Source organism: Triturus cristatus, chromosome 2_1 (assembly GCF_964204655.1).
Source record: "Triturus cristatus chromosome 2_1, aTriCri1.1, whole genome shotgun sequence".
Lineage (NCBI taxonomy): Eukaryota > Metazoa > Chordata > Amphibia > Caudata > Salamandridae > Triturus > Triturus cristatus.
In genome coordinates, this window is record NC_140581.1 from 113,918,200 (window position 1) to 113,937,572 (window position 19,373).

Sequence of the window (19,373 nt, forward strand, 5' to 3'; positions counted from 1 at the left end):
TTCCGCTACCCAGCGACGTGTCACTGCATTTTTACTCACTTTTGAACTGTTTGAGCTAGAAACAATTTTTTGTGGTTAACATCTGCAGATTATGCAGCAGATGATGAATTATCTACATAATCACAATCTACAAATCCGCAATTATGAGAAAATCACAGTGGCCGCACAATCACATAATTCCAGTGGCCCATTGTGTGCTGGCTGTCACAGTGACCACAGGAGCGACAAATGGGGCTCATGATAATGGGAAAGAAGGTATTGTGACAGTACAGTGTGTTGCTTTGAATGAGAAAGCTGATATTATAGTTATTAGGCAATTGTGAAAGGAATGAAAGTTAATCACACAGTGTTGTAGTCTGTCGAAGCATTTATTGTTGCAATAGATAGTGTGAAACAAATGTTATTCAGTTCTGTTGTTGACAAAATCTTTAGCATTCGCCTTTCGTGCATCTTTTCAGTTCAGTAGTGTGAGGTAGCTCATACAGTTCAAACTTTCTCTTTGCATCTTGGTACAAAAAGCCATGCACTTGTAGTTATACAAAATAAGATGACATGTCACCAAAATACAAATAAAAACCCCATTCTGGATGTCCTATTTGCTCCCTACATGGGTAGTCGGAGATCCTTAAGGTTGCCGACAGACCAATTTGCATGATGCCACTGTGTGTCACACGATATCCACTCTCTTCACACAGATGAAGAGCAAATATCAAACAGCGTGCACACAGTGAGCTGGGAACCCTTGGAGAGCGCGAATTCACAGCTCACTGTGAAAAGGCTCTGCGCTGCCAACATTAGCAGGGACCTCCTCAGCTCTTTGGCGGTAACCTCACAAATGTTTGTAATTTGTTGTAAGGGAAGAGTGACAGGTTCGGTTCAGACAGTGCAGGGCTCCAGGCCCCTCCCCCTCTCCTTGGACCCCAGACCATCCATGGTTGGCCAGGTGGTGAGGGTTCAAAGTCTAGTCCCACTCTATGCCCTGGTCCGTCAAGGACTCACCCTCTCCTCGCACTGTAATACCATTTTTAAAGGTGGCGGGTCTAGGATTGGGATCAATGTTTCCGTATTGGAAACCCTGAGCAGTTTAGTGGCACTCTATTAAGTGCAATAGAAATTGCTAAATTTAAGACACGTAGTGCAAGAAAAGCTGTAGCTTTATCACGGTTCAAAGGGGGGAAGCTTCTATAGCATGTTTGTCCCACTGAGGACCAGATCCATGGCAGATTGTAAATATATCTTCATAACATAAATTTACTTACGTCAGTCTACATACTGAATGAGCATGGACCTGAATCTCCAGTCTACATACTGAATGGTTGTCCTGATAACGTGTCACAGATCTGAACCTCCAGGGCCTATGTTGGACACCCTTTTAAAGCTCGCGGCACCATTGATTGGAAAAAAACAAACACTTATACCTACATTGTAAGGAGCCAAATGCCCCAGGTGGTCCCTTTCCCTCCTTTCAGGCTAGCCCACCAGCAGAAGTTTTATTTTGCATCCATGCTGTCTTCTTGTTCTTCTTTTCTCTTATCGCTGATATTGGTGTTTCCTTTTCTCTCCCTCTCGACAGATGACAGACAAGAGACTGCATTGAACTTGTCTACCAACAGCATTAGCAGCATCAACATGTCAATAGAAATAAATGGGGTTGTCTACACAGGTAAATAGAAGGCTGCTTTTCCGATGCAATTGCGGGCAGGAAATCCAATAATTTATAGTCCGTGTCTGGATGCCCGAGTCCTTCTCCCAGTGTGATGTCTTTACTATAAAATCCATCGTAATGAAGTGCTCTGGCTGATAGACCTGCGGGTGGGGAGTGGGGGCTGGTGGAAAAAAGCAAAATATCTCAAAACTGCTTCTCCAACTTAAAAGCAAAAACTGCTTATTTATTGCTTAGAGACTTTTTATTTCAAGACTAGAAAAAAAGCATGAGTTGATCGACAGAAATGTTTTTTTTGACTTGGGGCATGTAGAATGTCCGCGTCTTTAACATTTACAGACCCATCTGACACAAACACGGGGCCTTTCCAGTGCTGAGTTAAAAAGGAACCGCAGCAACAAATGGCTGGTGATGCGATTCACAACTGTGATCACATTGGGAAATGTCTGCTGTGCAATGATAGCTCAGTGGGTTGAGGGCCTCCTGCAGTGAAGTGATAATAATTTGTTGTCAGCAGATTCAAGTCCCAGCAAGGCCTCCTCAGTGTTCCGTTCTTTTCGGTCCGATATTCTGGCCTTCCAGCTGGGGGATAGTGAGTGACCTCAGCTAGCCTGAAATTCAGTTACTGGATGTACTATATTTATATGTTTAACTGCGTGAACTGTGTCTCTACACAGGCACTCGATCTCCTTAGGAATTAGAAGGACTTTCCTAACCCTAAGTGTTAGTTCATTTCTTCTGGTGATAGAAGAGAGGCGGCTTTTAAGCGGTGACGCCTTCAATGTGGTACTTTACTGAGACATTTTTCTGGGATTGTAAAAGTGTGTAGCTAGGCCTCAGAGCAGGTAAACCAGTATAATTCAAAGGCTCAATTTATTGAATCAGTTACAAGCCTAGAAATAATGACCTGGTCTTTGGTACCTTTTTCTCAGGAAGTAGTCTGGCTACTCTGAACTTTCATTGGTTATTTGCTTCTGCGGGCCTGCCAGGAGTGGGCTTCTTATGGGTGATGCTAAAAGAGCGGGCAGGCTGCTGTAAGAGGGGGTTCACTCTGGCTCGCATTGTTCTGCCATTGAGTGTGGCGCAGGACTTTAACTGGGAATAAAATGGAGTGTGGGGGGCTCTAAAAAGTATCTAAGAAACACAAGAGGAGCGGCCAATGCTGCGAAATGCGCAGCCTAAGAAATGTGAAATAGAAACCTGCACAATTCATCGAGTTCTACTAGGAAAAACGAAAACCAACAAGATAATGACCACCACCATCCTGAACCTTAAGCAACTTCCGTAAGTTGCATGAAAAGGTAAGCCGCACCTTGACCTCTTGCAATCGTCACCAGGGAGAGCCAGCGGTATCTATTGTATTTTTTGGTTCCAGTGTCACAAAGGGAACTTCCGGTGATGTTGCTTTGTTGCTGGGGTATGTGACAGGCAAGCAGGTGCAGCATTTTTTCTTCAGTCGGAGGACAGAAATAAAGGGCCACAAGGGGGCCTGATTCAATGTCAGATGTTTTGCTTTGCCAGGGCTCAGCCCTGGCCGAAGTAGAGCAACGGCGAGGGCCCTCAAAGCTTGAATCCCCAAAACATTAATCGCAGTACAACGTTGGAAGCTCGAAGGCCTCAAAGACCTGAAGCTTCATGAGTTGCAGCACAAGGGAGCTGAAGACCTGCTCAAGTTTTCATCGAAAGTTCGGGATAAATAGGCCCTGGTACAAGTTACGGCAAATTCGACTCAGGGAACCCCTTTTCAATAAAAAGGGTGAGGTTACAAGTCTCCTGAAAAGTCATTTTTTGGCCATGAACCAGAGCGGTCATTTCTGTTTTGCACAGGAGTGGCAGAAGTGTGTTGTGTGGAGGGTAGCGCGCCACTGACATTGATATATCATTGTAGGGCATCCCCTTCAAAAGGATCATAAAGAGTGTTATCAGCTTCACCTTTCCTGTTTAAAGTGCGCCTTACCGTGTCCGGGAGGGTCTAGCCTGCAGGTCCTTCTGTTGAAATCCTTCCAGTGCAACAGTCGTCCTTGTCTGAGAGGCGTTCTGTTTAAAGCCTACCTTACAATGAAACTGCTGTTCGATTCGGGGCATCTTGTTTGAAGCCTACCTTACCGTGTAATAGCAGTCCTAGATTCATGTTGAAAGGACTATTCTTGCCTCCTTCAGTACTACCAGACTTGATTAACGTTGCCTTCTACAGTCCCGGCCAGACCGGGTTAATGTTTCTAGGTCTCCTCTCACCTCTATTAGAACAGCCAGACTGGATTAATGGTAGAAGGCCTACACTTGCCTCCAGCAGTACCCGTCCAGTGCCAGGCTGGTCTAAAATTGAAAGAGTTACTCTCCTCCTTCAGTACTGCCAGACTGTATAATGTTGCAAGGGTCCAACTTTATTTCAGTACTGTCAGGCTGGGTTAGTGTTGGAATGGTTCCACTCACCGTCTCAGCACTGCCGTACTGGGTTAATGTTGGAAGGGATACTCACGCCGCCTCCAGTACTGCCAGGCCGGATTTTTATTAGGTTGGATGGGATACGCTTGCCTTCTTCAGTACTGCCAGACTGGATTAATACTGGAAGGATTGCGCTGGCCTGCTTCAGTACCTCCCCACTGGATTACCTTTGGAAGATCTCCACTTGCCTCCTTTGGCTTTGGAAGGGGAGCGCTCTTCTCTTTCAGTGCTAGCAGACTGGGTTAGTGTTGGAAGGGATACACTCGAAGCCTTCAGTACTGCCAGGCTGGATCAATGTTAGGTTGGATGGGATACACTTGCCTTCAGTGCTGCCAGACTGGACTAATACTGGAAGGATTACGCTGGCCTGCTTCAGTACCTCCTCACTGGATTACCTTTGGAAGATCTCCACTTGGCTTTGGAAGGGGAGCGCTCTTCTCTTTCAGTGCTAGCAGACTGGGTTAGTGTTGGAAGGGTTCAACTCTTTTTCAGTGCTGTCAGGCTGGGTTACTGTTGGAAGGGTGGCATTCGCCACCTTCAGTGCTGCCACATGGGGTTAATGTTGGAACTGATACTCCCCTCCTTCGGTACTTCTAGACTGGGTTCATGCCGGTAGGCAGGGCTTTAAGTGGGATGAAGAAACTGAGGAGTCTCTCAAAGGGGCGTGGCCAATGTAATTAAGGGCGAGGCTTAAAAAACTTAAGATCAAAATCTGTGTTTATTATAGTGTGCCGCCGGACTTGTATTTTGCTGTTTCTGTCATAGCATCCAGATATATGATACAAGTAACATCATACCTACAACAAGTCAGGACTCTTGACTTTGTCAATGGTTGTTGTTATTTGCATAAGATAAATAGGCAGCATCTGTGGCTTGTATATAATGTTGAAAAAGCTTCCACTTAAAGCCCTGGTGACACCACGACAATGTTGCTGCTCCTTAGTTTCAAAAAGAGAAGGGAAATCCAGAGAGAAAATGACTCTATTTAAAGGATTTCCCTTCCCCTACAACACTCACCTGCCATGACGTCATGCCGTAACTTCTCCACTAATGAGAAGTGAGCAGTGTGAGCACGCGCACATCGAGGTGACTGCTGTCACTGCAGTCCGGAAAAAAGTACCACCTGTGCCAGGGCACAAAACAGACCCCGATAGAGACCCGTTTCGGGGCCCCCTCAGCACTGGTGAGACCCGGCCCTCTTAAAGCCCTGCCAGTAGGGTAACACTAGCCTTCTTCAGCACCTCCCCACTGGATTCACTTTGGAAGATCTCCCCTTGCCTCTTCCCGGCTTTGGAAGGCGAGCGCTTTTCCCGGTCAGTGCTAGCAGACGGGGTAATGTTGGATGGGCGCATTCACCATCTTCAGGGTTGGCACACTGGATTACCTCCTAAGGACAGCACTCACCGCCCTCAGTACTGCCCCGCTGGAGTCACCAGTGCCCACTAACCTTCCCTCCGGATTCCCAGTGGTAGATCAGCCCTCCTCTTCCCACCGCCTTCTTCCTACTGCTGCCTGTGGTTCGCAACCTCTAAATGAGCTGCTTTTGTGTGGCGAGATCTCTCCTCTGCCTGCTGGGAGGAACCAATTAAAATCCACAGTCGCATTTATAAGTGGCTGAATACATGGACGTCATTTAAGGGTTGCACCCGCGACCCCTAGCTTGATGCTTGCTACCCCTGGCACTGCTTTTGCGACCACTGGCCTCAGAGGTGGCAACATCAGTGCTTGAAACACAGGGGCGGCTCTTCCTGATGGACGCTGGTTGGCGCTCCACTTGCCTGGTTCCTGTCCATTGTTTAAATTGTACCAATAGTGAATAAAAAAATGTACTATTAGTGTAATAAAAAGGGAGTACATTAGCTGGAATATGACCCTATCTGGAAGCTAAGGTAAGTAAAAAATGTTGTTAAATGTATGTTGTGTGCATGCTTGCGGGTGAGAGTGTTTTTATGTGCGCAAGAGAGTATGAATGTGTTAGCATGTGTAAGCATGTGAGTGTGAGTCAAAGTAAAGGTCAAAGGGCGTGCGATGCATGTCACTTCCGCTACCCCAGGCATTTTGGTGACTTGACGTCCATGGCTGAATATTTAACTGCATTTCAAGATCAAAGTCTTACAAAGGTGCCTGTTTGTTTCTTGTTTGGCTTGGATTCTTGGCCTGGGAGCCCAGAGGGCATCAGAACAGGCCATGGGGCATTTCCTGGGGTCACCAAATCGTTTCCTGTGTTGACGTTGACTTCACCAAATTCCTTTAATCCTAAACACGGTGAACATTCGAAGTGAAGGAAGCTGCCAAAGTCCACTTAGGATCAGACTGCACAGTTTATCGTAATCTACTCGTAAACTTTATTCTGAAATAAAATGAAAATTCTTAAATCATACGCTTCTTTCGAGGCACTTAATGTAATATTAAGTTTCGTTGGTCCAAACTCGCTTCAGACCTCAGCGTGGCCGGCAATCCCTCTGATTAAGACCTGACCACAGCTAGATTCCTCATGTCTTTGTTATTTCTTCTGCCCACACTAGAGGAACCCAAAACATTTGGGGTAAATTGCGACACCCCATGGTAAACCTCACTGCAACTGGCTCTGCGGCATATAGAGCAACAAACCATGCAGACTGCACTGCACACAGTGCTGCAGCCTGCTCTGCAACCAGCACTGCAGCCCAGCATATGCACACGACGAGTGATATTACAGCCCTATCTTCTACCAACATGGCTGCCCACGCTTGCCCTCACTGCAGAAGGCACTAGTGGCTGCCCACGCTTCACCTCACTGCAGAAGGTACTCGTGGCTGCCCATGCTTCCCCTCACTGCAGAAGGCACTCGTGGCTGCCCTCGCTTCCCCTCACTGCAGAAGGTACTCGTGGCTGCCCTCGCTTGCCCTCACTGCAGAAGGCACTAGTGGCTGCCCACGCTTCACCTCACTGCGGAAGGTACTCGTGGCTGCCCACGCTTCCCCTCACTGCAGAAGGCACTCGTGGCTGCCCTCGCTTCCCCTCACTGCAGAAGGTACTCGTGGCTGCCCTCGCTTCCCCTCACTGCAGAAGGCACTCGTGGCTGCCCACGCTTGCCCTCACTGCAGAAGGCACTAGTGGCTGCCCACGCTTCACCTCACTGCGGAAGGTACTCGTGGCTGCCCACGCTTCCCCTCACTGCGGAAGGTACTCGTGGCTGCCCTCGCTTCCCCTCACTGCAGAAGGTACTCGTGGCTGCCCTCGCTTCCCCTCACTGCAGAAGGCACTCGTGGCTGCCCACGCTTGCCCTCACTGCAGAAGGCACTAGTGGCTGCCCACGCTTCACCTCACTGCAGAAGGTACTCGTGGCTGCCCACGCTTCCCCTCACTGCAGAAGGCACTCGTGGCTGCCCTCGCTTCCCCTCACTGCAGAAGGCACTCGTGGCTGCCCATGCTTGCCCTCACTGCAGAAGGCACTAGTGGCTGCCCACGCTTCACCTCACTGCGGAAGGTACTCGTGGCTGCCCACGCTTCCCCTCACTGCAGAAGGTACTCGTGGCTGCCCACGCTTCCCCTCACTGCAGAAGGCACTCGTGGCTGTCCTCGCTTCCCCTCACTGCAGAAGGTACTCGTGGCTGCCCACGCTTCCCCTCACTGCAGAAGGTACACATGGCTGCCCACGCTTCCCCTCACTGCAGAAGGCACTCATGGCTGCCCACGCTTCCCCTCACTGCAGAAGGCACTAGTGGCTGCCCACGCTTCCCCTCACTGCAGAAGGCACTAGTGGCTGCCCACGCTTCCCCTCACTGCAGAAGGCACTCGTGGCTGCCCTCGCTTCCCCTCACTGCAGAAGGTACTCGTGGCTGCCCACGCTTCCCCTCACTGCAGAAGGTACTCGTGGCTGCCCACGCTTCCCCTCACTGCAGAAGGCACTCGTGGCTGCCCTCGCTTCCCCTCACTGCAGAAGGCACTCGTGGCTGCCCTCGCTTCCCCTCACTGCAGAAGGCACTCGTGGCTGCCCTCGCTTGCCCTCACTGCAGAAGGTACTCGTGGCTGCCCACGCTTCCCCTCACTGCAGCAGGTACTCGTGGCTGCCCACGCTTCCCCTCACTGCAGAAGGCACTCGTGGCTGCCCTCGCTTCCCCTCACTGCAGAAGGTACTCGTGGCTGCCCACGCTTCCCCTCACTGCAGAAGGTACTCGTGGCTGCCCACGCTTCCCCTCACTGCAGAAGGCACTTGTGGCTGCCCTCGCTTCCCCTCACTGCAGAAGGCACTCGTGGCTGCCCTCGCTTCCCCTCACTGCAGAAGGTACTCGTGGCTGCCCACGCTTCCCCTCACTGCAGAAGGCACTCGTGGCTGCCCTCGCTTCCCCTCACTGCAGAAGGTACTCGTGGCGTCCCACGCTTCCCCTCACTGCAGAAGGTACACGTGGCTGCCCACGCTTCCCCTCACTGCAGAAGGCACTCATGGCTGCCCACGCTTCCCCTCACTGCAGAAGGCACTAGTGGCTGGCCACGCTTCCCCTCACTGCAGAAGGCACTCGTGGCTGCCCTCGCTTCCCCTCACTGCAGAAGGTACTCGTGGCTGCCCGCGCTTCCCCTCTCTGCTGAAGGCACTCATGCCTGCGCTGCTGCCAGCCCTGCTTTTCATGCTGCAGCTGATGTTGCAGTTATGTGCCCACTGCCAGCATTAAGTACATACTACTGCTCACATCGGTAGGCCTCAGCACCCCAAACCACAGTGTAATTGACTGCTGTGGTGGCTGGCACTGTGCTGCTGATGCAGCACACACTGCAGCTGGTTCTCACACTGGCACTGCAGCGCAAGCCGCAGCCTAGACCACCCTGGTACCCAGCGCAGCAGTTGCTGCTTCACCCAAGTCGCAGCCGAATAAAAAGGAAAATACAGCTTTAACTCTAACCATTGACACCACCCACACTCCCCTCCTGCCATCTTGAAAGCGGGGCGTCACACTGCATCAGGACGCTTGTTGCGGCCCATCTTACAAGCGATGCTTCATACAGCCACAGCATTTGAAGCTGACAGTGAAATTGATTCTGCCGAAGATCACTGCAGCAGTACACAGTGGAAGTCATGCTGCAGGGCCTGGCTGCAGCGGATGCCTAGCTGTGCAGGTAATGCTTCGTCATCATGCGTTATGTTGCATGCACTGGCACACTATACCCAGATTCTGTGGCCAGTTCATGTTATTACCCCTTGGAGGTACCTATCCCTGTCCAATAGTCATAATCCCATGTTGTCCCTTCTATCACAATTCTGGCCAATCAGTTGCCTCCCTAACTCCCACCATTGTTGGTATCTCCGAGTCTTTCCTCTCTGTTAGTTCCCACTCCCACCTCTACCACCCTCTTCATTTGAAGAAAGCTGTGTGGGCTGTAGAATTAGGCAGGATTACAGCCCAAATTAATGTGGGATTGTAAGATATCAAGGACTCCCGGCTTCAGATCGAGCTTCATAACTTGAGGCAACACATCTAAGACCAGTGTGCAGGCAGGACTTAGAGCCAGATTAGAACGGCACTTCCTTTATGAGTCTGGAGGGAAGGGCTTTATAGCTTGACAGACGTCAACTTTATTGTGGGGAAGCCTCCCCTGGCTTCTGAGCGGCGTAAAGCCATGTTATCTTTTTTTGAACTGAAGGCACAAAGTGTGTTTTTTGCAGATACCATATTTACAGAAATCAGCTCATGCAATTTAAATAAATTCAGTTACAGAAGACAGACGTTTCACATATCACCAGCCCACTGAAGAGAAGAGAGAAAGCAACATTTCCAAGACTCACCCGACAGTAAATTGTTTTTTACATGTGTGTGCTGTGAACATTGCTGCAAACTGAAGTATGTGATTGCCGTACCTGGGTTACTAGTACCAGAGAGAAACGTTCTCTTGTAAGAGTAAGCGAAGGACTGCAGTATCCTTGGATTTGGAGGCTGTAGCCTTGCTCTGTCTTCATTTGAACATTGCGTCTACCTTCCCTAATAACAACTTCTCACTACATTTGATCCACATTTCACATAATCATACGCACATTCCTTTCATTGAGTCTTGTCCCTTTCCTTCAGGCTTGTTCCTTTAATGAAGGATTGCCTGGAATTCCTAGAGTCCTCTTTGCAAGGAAGCAGGGTTGGATTGGGATTAGAAATCTGCCCGGGCTCGCTAAAAAAAGTGACCCACATTTGCATATTGCCTTTCTGCAAAACCCTGTTTCTGCGAAACTTTATTAAAAAAAAAAGGGCTGGTGGGCGTTAAAAAAATGCACAGATTATTTTCCTCTTTTAAAACACACCTGAAAACATGTGAGGCCACTTTTGCTCAGGCCCCCTGTCCCCGCTTAATATGCATACACCGATGGGCCGGCCCAGCGAGAGAAAGGGAGTGACACCTCTGCCTAATAAAAGGGAGGTAATGGACACCCATCTGCCTCCAGAAAGGCCACTCAGGCACCCACTGGGCTGCTGGCGGCATCGAACAATGCAGAAACCGCCCAAATCGGACCCCCAGACTGCTCAAAAAAGCAGCCCACAGCTGGAACTGGTCCTTCGGGCATTGCCTGAGTGCCCGGGTTACCAATCCGACACTGCAATGAAGCATTCCATTCCACGAGGCATCTCTAATGAAGTATTTTCTAGATTTCCCCCCTCATTTTTGCAAGGTAAACATTCCATTAGCGGTCTGCGAGAGCCGCCCTTATTAAAGAAGCATTATCTAGATTTCCCGTTGTCTCCTCTCCTTGAGAACAGTCTCTTTTATTATCTATAAGGCAGTCTCACATCTACAGCGAAGCATTCCATTAGCAGTCTCTTCAATCTGTCCTTCCAAGGAAGCAGTAGGATTTCCTAAGTCTCCTCTCTGTTTGGAAGCATTCCATTACAAGTCTCCTTGACATGTCCTTCAAAGGAAGCCTACTGTAAAATTCTGTGTCTCCTGTTGCATGGAAGCATTCCATTCCTTGCGGGCGGTGTCCTTATTGAAGCCTTATTTACAATCCTGTCTCCTTTCTGCAGGGACACATTCCATTAATTGTCCCTAGGACCTGTCCTTGCAAGGAAGCATTCTCTATAATTCCTAGAATGTATGTCTTCTCGATATGGAATCATTCCATTAGCATACCATTCTGTTTTTTAGCACTGTCTCCATTAATGAAGTATTGTCTAGAATCCTGTCTCATCTCTGCAGGGACTTATTCCATTAGCAGTCCCTTCGACATGTCCTTCCATGAAAGCTTTGACTAGAGTTCCATGTGCCTCCTCTCTGCATGAAAACATTCCTTTAGCCGGACATTCCTTTAGACAGGCTCTTTAAGGAAGCATTGTCTAGAATTCTGTCTCTACAGTACAGAAATGCATCCATTAGCAGTCCCATCGACCTATCATTCCAAGTAAGCATCCTCTCGAATCTCTGTATTTCCTATCTGTATGGAGACATTGTATTAGCAGCCCATTCAACCTTCCTTCCAGTGAATTATTCTCTAGAATTCCCTGAGGCCTGTGTCTTTAGTGAAGTATTGTCTAGAATCCCATTCCATCTCATCTCTTCAGGAATGCATTCCATGAGCAGTCCCTTCAATTGGTCTTTAAAAGGAATCCGAACATGGTGTTCTGAAATTTACGGAAACCAACAACCACAGGGAAGCATCCGGCTAACATCTGCATCCCCCATGCAAAGGAAGAATTCTACTAGCATCTCTTTGGGGAGAGGATGTGGCTTACGGCTAGAGTGGTCGACCTTGGAGCTGGGGAACTGGGTCCAAGCCTCGCAAGGGACGCTCAACATCCTATAGTTCTGGGCAAATCACTTAACCTCCCCGTGCCTTACAAAACCAAAACAAAATTGAATGTGTCTGTCTGTAACGCAACTGATGCTCATGTAAAGCGCTCTGATACCTTTGGGTCTAGGTCACGCTATATAACACTCCACCCCAAAAAATCTCAAACTTAATCCACTTAAATATAGTTCTTGAAAAGGAAAGACTTCAGAGAGTCTTAGACTGCCAGGAGATCACCCGCATCTTATCTGTCACACATTGAAAGATATATCCTCCTTTCCTGAGTCTGTGGAATTTGGCATGGTAGAATGTCCCCAGGACTGCGCGAGTGTGATGGTAACTACTCCTTTAGTCTGCTGCTCCAGAAAGGTGGGATGGTGCCGTAGACTGCACTATCCACATAACATCAAAGCTAAAGCCCATGAAGTCGCCTGAGTAAAGATGTAGCCATGCAGAATCTGAGGGCTTCTAATGACAATCTGGCTGCCACGTCTTGGTTACTCTTTATCCAAGAACAGCGTAGCAGCACAACTCCAGTGGGTATCCAGATGGTTGGCAGGAATAAACCTCTACGAGACAAGCACAGGAAATTGTCCACTCCCCTCCTATATAATATGCCAGCTCTTACACCCCACTATCAAGATAAATCACTCCTGGTCCCTAGATGGATTGATTGCCTGAAAATGTATAACTAGAGTTCTACCGCTTATGAGTAAAATCAGCCAATATTCCCCCAAAATACCCCTCCAGGGTCTACCGGGACCCTTAGCAACATTACCGGATGAGCAGCTGTCGGAATGGCATGCACAATCCTTAGAAACAGTGAGAGATCTCTTCCAAAATGCCCCAATCCTCACATTCGGAGAAATTCATCAGGATCATAATATTCCCCTGGGACAGTTAGTAACATATAGGCAATTACTGGTAGCCCTCCAATAACATGAAGTTGGAAAAAGCATTCTGAGAGCGTCTTCACCTGAACGTCTCTGAAGCACAGAGCTTTCACATTCTGGACTGGTGTCGGTAGATTGTGATAGCCTCCTGCCAGACATTGTGGGACCAAGGATTCTCAGAAACTCCAACTAACGTGGCTTCTGTTTTTGAAGCATGTGCTCTACCCAGCTCAGGCCCATCCAGCGATAGATGTCTCTCGCCCATTCCAATTTATCAGCAAAAGATTTCTGATCCTCCGGCTTGCAGAACCCAGACACTACAGCCAAAGCGTGGCACTAACTTTAAGTGAGGACTTTGTTGTGGCCTCTCATGGTATAGTCTTAGATTTTGATTGATTCAAGACCCACTTCTCCCCAGTGATACATTTTCAACATCAAATATGCTGTTGTTATCCAAGAGATTAGAGGTTTTACAAAGAGTTTGAAATAGGCTGGGGAAGCACTCACGGGTGGGAGTGATCTTTATGTTAAGGAAATAGGAATAAAGGCCCTCAGAAGCTGTCACAGAGAAGGTATTCGATGAGTTGAAGAATCTCGGACATTTGTTATTATCCTTAGTGGATTGTGTAGCCATAAAACTATACTTAATGTACCAAGGGCTGGACTCCCTGTCTGGCAGCCTGAATAAAGGCTGAAGACTCCATTAAAAGCTTCCGAGGGTATGGTGCAGTTCCTTTCAGCAGAGTTAATGCAGACAAATATGAAACTTTTAGATCTAGAAGGGAGAGCAAGAAGAAAACATCTGTGCATACTTGGTGTGCCAGAAAAAACTGAGTGGACCCATGGAATACTTTGAAACAGATACACATTGCTACTCTCAGAGGTTGCACTATAGGATGTGTTTTAGTGGTGAGATGTCATAGGTCTGTAGTGTAATCCTCTCCTCATTACAAGAAAAATATATAAAGCTACAGCGAAAGAGATAACATTCTGAGAGCAACCCAGGACTAGGTGTATATCTTTTTGGGGGAATCACAAGAACAGCTTTTATCATTTGAAGGGTCTAGTTCATTATTAAATGCCAATCAAAGCAGTGCCTGTTGGACATTTGGGATAACTAGAGAGCAGATATGGTGGCTGATGTGGAATATGATCATGATATGGCAGCAGCTGGAAGTGGGAGCAATATTCACGGGTACTCTCCATGACAAGAAATGTGCTGTCATGCAATGCTTACTATTGGTCAACATTCCTCTTCACCCCACCCCAACTGAGGGGTATGATTGGCAGCAGTTGTTATACTGATACCCTTTTGCAGCAATGTGCTCTAGAACTAGCGTTTGTATCTTGAAAATTGTACTCCCTAATTGAAGACTGGACTGAACTGTTGATTTGAACCCACACAATATTTTTGGGTTTGTGGTCATGTGGCGTGAAATCACCGTCAATAGATTTTGTTGGAATTTATTTACACCAAGGAAAAATATAACAATGTAAATATATGTGTTTTTGTGTGTAATGTGTGTCTTGTTAATTAATATATATAGTATGTGTTGTACCTTTGTGTTTCTTATCCAAGTAAGTTGTTGTGGGCCTGTTCCACATCATTTATACTTCTAAAGATTAAATGGTGGAATTACATAGCCAAATAATTAGGCCTGAAATAGATCTGTGTTAAAAAGTATTAAACCTGTATGAAGACATACCATTGTGTGGAGCCCCCAAAGAAGAAACATTTAATTTAGATGAACTAGAATAGCAATACAGCCATAAGAAAGTAATTCAATTAGAAAATCAGCTACACACGCCTCCCCATACTATGCCCAATCTAAACCCAATACCCATCTCTAATTCGACATTTACCCCTTAGTTTAACCCTAACACCATTCCCATTTTAAGACCATTATCACTTTACGTCTGTCACATTTCATTTTCAGTGGCAATGATTGTTTTTATTTTTGCAGCAGTGTCCTAAAATGCATTTTATTATAGCTGCTATTCGTCATAGTTTCTAGTTACAAGTAGTTCGGAGAAGTATTACTGCATTTTGATGGTAATACCACTCAACATGATTATAAGTCTTGCAGAATGGTGTTACTGCATCCTTTAGTACCTCACTCTGTATTGCTACATGACTTTCTGGGTCATAAATTCCACCTTCTCAGTTCAGGTGGAAATTGCACACAGAAAAGACAGTGAAATTCAAGAAAATAATGAATTAAACAACCGAGTTACAGAGGGTCTTTCATGTTATTCACAGGCCTCATACATGTAAGTGCCGCTAAAAGGGGTGGTAATACCACCGTTTAACTACTAGTAGTTACTAATAGTGGCCCAGTATTACCACTGCATTTTACCAGCTGACTTGCAATAAGGCCCAGAGAGGTTTCTTCATAATGATATTTCTTGATACAAGTTTCTGCTTAGTAAGAGAGTCCAGGGGAAGGGATATTTTAATGTGAAGGACCTATGTTCACGTTTTGAGGGACATAAAAGAATGGACAGCATAGCATCCTACACAAATAATGCTGTCTTGTTTCCATCTGCAGGTGTCCTCTTCGCTCGCAGGCCTGTGGTACCAACAGCGTCCGGTGGTGGAAGCAGCAGTACCAGCAGCAACAGCGGCAGCGACAGCTCCCAGGGCAGGGCCAGTCCAGCAACAGCACCAAACCATCATCTGTCCTCCTCACACAGCCACACTCCGGCCAGCTCGTCGCCTTAAGGAGAATATGGGTGGTTACCCCACCTCGCCTGGTCCCACTCCAGCGCCTCCATCACTCTACTGAGAACACAGAAAATGCAGTTGACCATCATGCGGGGATCCAGTGGCCCACAGAAGTGGGCATCTTTCCAGGAAAGGAAAAACTAAATAACAAAGCGAAAGGAATAAAAATTGCTTCCTGGAAATTCTGGCCCTCCACATTGCAGTTTGGTTCTGGTCCTACTGCCTTATGGGAAACGAGGCGTGCTGAGAGGGCTGCCATTTTCATGTCTGGGAGCCTTTGTTGGACACACCGCGCTTTGTACCTGGCTGTGGAATGGGATGATTTTCTACACGATTTTGAATGCCAGGGATTCATTCTGTACCAGAGCAGAAGATGGATACCAGGACCTCTGAGCTACTTATGGGAAAGGTTGCCCATTTGTAGCACACCTTGATCTTTAATACCAAAAACATTCATATCATCATAACAACCAGTGTACTGACGTCCAGGGGATCACAGCTATGGAATACATGCATAGACTTACCTCTCATCTCCTACAACTCACAATTAAAAGTGCTATCTTTCCACAGGCACGCACACTGCACACAAATTATCCTTCCTAGCATTGAAGACACTGATGCTTCAGACATGCCACCTAATGCCACACACACACACATATACACACACACCCCTTATCAGAGGTTCACTACCAATCCTTCCCACCCTGCTTCCAATACCCCATAGTATTCATACTCGTTGTTCACTACACAGAATGAAGGGCCTGTGCAAAGTGGCCACCCCACTGCTACCTCTACTTGCTACCTCTACATGCCGGCATTAAACCCTACTCACCCAAATGGAAATAGCTCCTTCTGCTATATAACCCAATATCTTGACACACAAGAAAGCGCATCCCTGCTATCACCCTAAGCTTGATAATCAGTCCCGCCCCTCCCCCCCTCCTTGTGCTTAAGCTATTCATGATTCCATCTCACCTCATTACTACTGTACGGACATCACAGTCGCCACATGCAAATTTTGCTTGTTCTTTTCTCACCGGTCATCTTGCAGGCCTTACAATACCCCCTTATTCTCTCAGAAACAATTACAATCTTTGAAATGTGCAGCAGAACAAACCAAATAATATTTATTCGGGTGCCAGGCTAGCGTCACACTCTCTGGAAGATTTTGTACTGTCCTGATCCCAAAGATTATCATGTGCACAGTGTAGCCAACGAGAGAAGAAAGAAGATGGAGGACTACCTGTGATGGACGGAGGCTCGCGATCAGTGCAACTCTTAGCTTCTACCAAAGAGGAGAAGACCTACTCAGTTATTCAGTCACTATTGTCAGAAAATATATTAAAGATCTTTGTTTCCTGTGGACCCTTACATTTTGAGTAGTGATTGGGCCCTGGGAAGGGTTACCATGAGCTTTGTGGCTTCTCTGTTAGATGACTTCAGATCCCACGGCCCAGTGGCTGACATCACTTGAGATCTAGAGTGGGACAACCCGGAAAACCGGTAAGCGACCACTGACTCACCACAACCACGCATGCAAGTCAATGTTGAGGTTTGGACCTTGAGAAATGTCGCAGTGATCGTAGGAAGAACATATGATACAGCAGGTGCAAGAGATTTCACCGCCCTTCATGAATGCTTCTTGGGGGACATCAGTCGCCTTTTGTGCCCATGGCACCTAAGTTATGCCAAAGTAGTGGAGACTGTAGTATGTATTTCGTGTTCACAGCTATCAAAAAGCCTTGCCTTTTCCAAGGATTGCTGTGCCCTGAATAAAAACAAGGGTTATTTGAGTAGCCACTTAATGAGTTTGACTTTTTAATAACCTTTTCATGAAGTTGCCTCTTTTCTGCACTTTCCTACATTAACAGCATAATTTGGCCTCATATTAAGACACTGCTTTCCTGCAACAATCCCACTTCAGTGAAGAAATCCGGTGCCGAATAGTCTGGTAGCCTTGATCGCAAATACCCCCAAGTTGACTGTTGAAATCATTTTCTCACAATTTCGAACTGAGTTTAATCAGTCGTTCAACCATGTGTCTCGGGTATCGTTAGGTTTGGTATCTTGTAGTCTGGAGTAGAACATCGGTGATGAGCGTCATGCCTGGTAAAACTCAGGCAACCTGCAGGCTATGGTGAACAATAGTGAGTGGTTTCCTGGGCAAAATAGTGAAGCTAGCCTGAAGATCCTGACTTCTAATCAACCTGGCGGCCACTGTATTTTATGGCAGCGGCATTTGCATAGCGATTGTTCGGTCCTTTGCATGGCCTTGTAGTGGGATGGACGGTTTCTTTCAATATGGCGTCGGATAAAACCCAGTAAGATATATAGCACTGCTCTGCTATTGCAGATTGTACAGTTCAAGTTTGGATATCTGTATGATCTCATTCAGATCTTAAGCTAGAAGAGTCCGGCTTAACTTAAGTCTGATGAGATTTCTAGCTCTGATAAAATTGTCTGCATCTCTCAAATAGTGAGTAAGCGTGGGATTTAAAGAACCGTAGATTGCCGTTCAGTCCAACGAAGATGCCAGTTTCATAAAACACGCAATAAGTGTCATTTGGTCTCCAGGTGATGAGGAGCACCTTGTAATCAAAGTCAGCTAACACACTGCACTGTTGTGTACTCTGGACATGCTTTCAGTCGAAACTGACTATATTTGACCACCGACTGCATACCTGATGCATGCCCAGGTGGCAAGCCCTACTAAGGCGGCGGCCACCTGACTTCACGTGCATTCCCCTTTGTAGGGATAGAAAGAAGCACATCAATGGGCAGCCACGTGCACTCCCTTCCAAAAGGTTTTGGGTGGCTGAAGCAGCACAAAAGATGACTACAGCTGCTCCAGAACAGGTTACAGTCCAGGATGTGTATTGTTCCGAATCCCTATATTCGATTAGACATCCTAGCAGCAAGAAGAAGAGAAGAGCTTTGATTAAACACAGTTCAGCAGCTTAACATCTCTTTGAGACATCTTGTTTTCACCTGGCGTCCCTGCTGTGATGGTGGAGCAAACCCGAGGCCAATACCAGACTGGCTGCTGATTTCATCTGGTGCCAGGAGAGTCCTGGGTGACAGATCAGAGTTAAACTTGGGTTTGAGGCCAGGCAGACCCCAGCTCTTATCTGGAGCATAGTGAAGCCTTCTGTATGACAGAGAACAGTTCAACCTAAGGCGGGGATAGAGTGTTACTGATTTCCACTGCTACCAAGAAAGGCGCACTCTGTTACAGATGAGGCTCTACTTGAGAATGAACCCTGTTTTGCCGCATATTCACATGACGCTGAGTAAAGTCTACTTTGTCACAGAAGAGGGTTAATCCTGAAGCCAAGACTAAAATGGTGTCCATTGTGACCCAGTACTAAAGGTGGATACCTCGATTACAGAGCAGGTCTGAGCCTAGGCAGTCCCAGGCTTTAGCCGATACCAAGAGAAGCCACCAGTACCAGGAGGAGCCTGCCCTCTCACAGAGGAGAGTGAAACTGGGGCTGATCCCAGACTCGTTGTGTCTTGTGTTTGCCACCGAGGCATTGGGTACAGCCGGGCTGTCTCCTGAACAAGCTTGCTGTAGTTGGACGGTTTACCTATTGAATATGAGGCATCTAGTTCAAGCAAAGAGAGTGGTCTGGAGGGATGAAAGAGGCTCCTGACCTTTCCAGAGCCCATGAGCTTTGCAATCAATGCGTCCGTATCGACCCCCATCAGGCTACCTGTAACTTCTTCCGTGGGAGTTGACAGGAGCACAGGCAGAGAGTGCTGAATAATTTACTTGGAACATTGTGTCTTTGAGGGGTCATGTGACATTGCGTAGGACCACTCAGTCTTTTTGAGGTGAATGCACTTGCGAAAGCTGTGAAAATATTTATTTTTGAAATGGGTATGGCATGGAAGAGAGTGTCA

The 19,373-nt window shown here is 47.3% G+C and overlaps 1 protein-coding gene across 1 annotated transcript in view; it reads left to right on the plus strand.

Annotated features, from left to right (window-relative positions):
• Nucleotides 1-15,625, plus strand: part of ARID3C (AT-rich interaction domain 3C) — a 548,993-nt gene extending 533,368 nt beyond the window's left edge. Inside the window, exons 7-8 of the mRNA XM_085628417.1 lie at nt 1,574-1,663; nt 15,295-15,625. Coding sequence (XP_085484543.1) covers nt 1,574-1,663; nt 15,295-15,467 — 263 coding nt within the window. The 3' untranslated portion in view covers nt 15,468-15,625. The remainder of the gene's footprint in view (nt 1-1,573; nt 1,664-15,294) is intronic.
• The last annotated feature ends 3,748 nt before the right edge of the window (nt 15,626-19,373 follow it).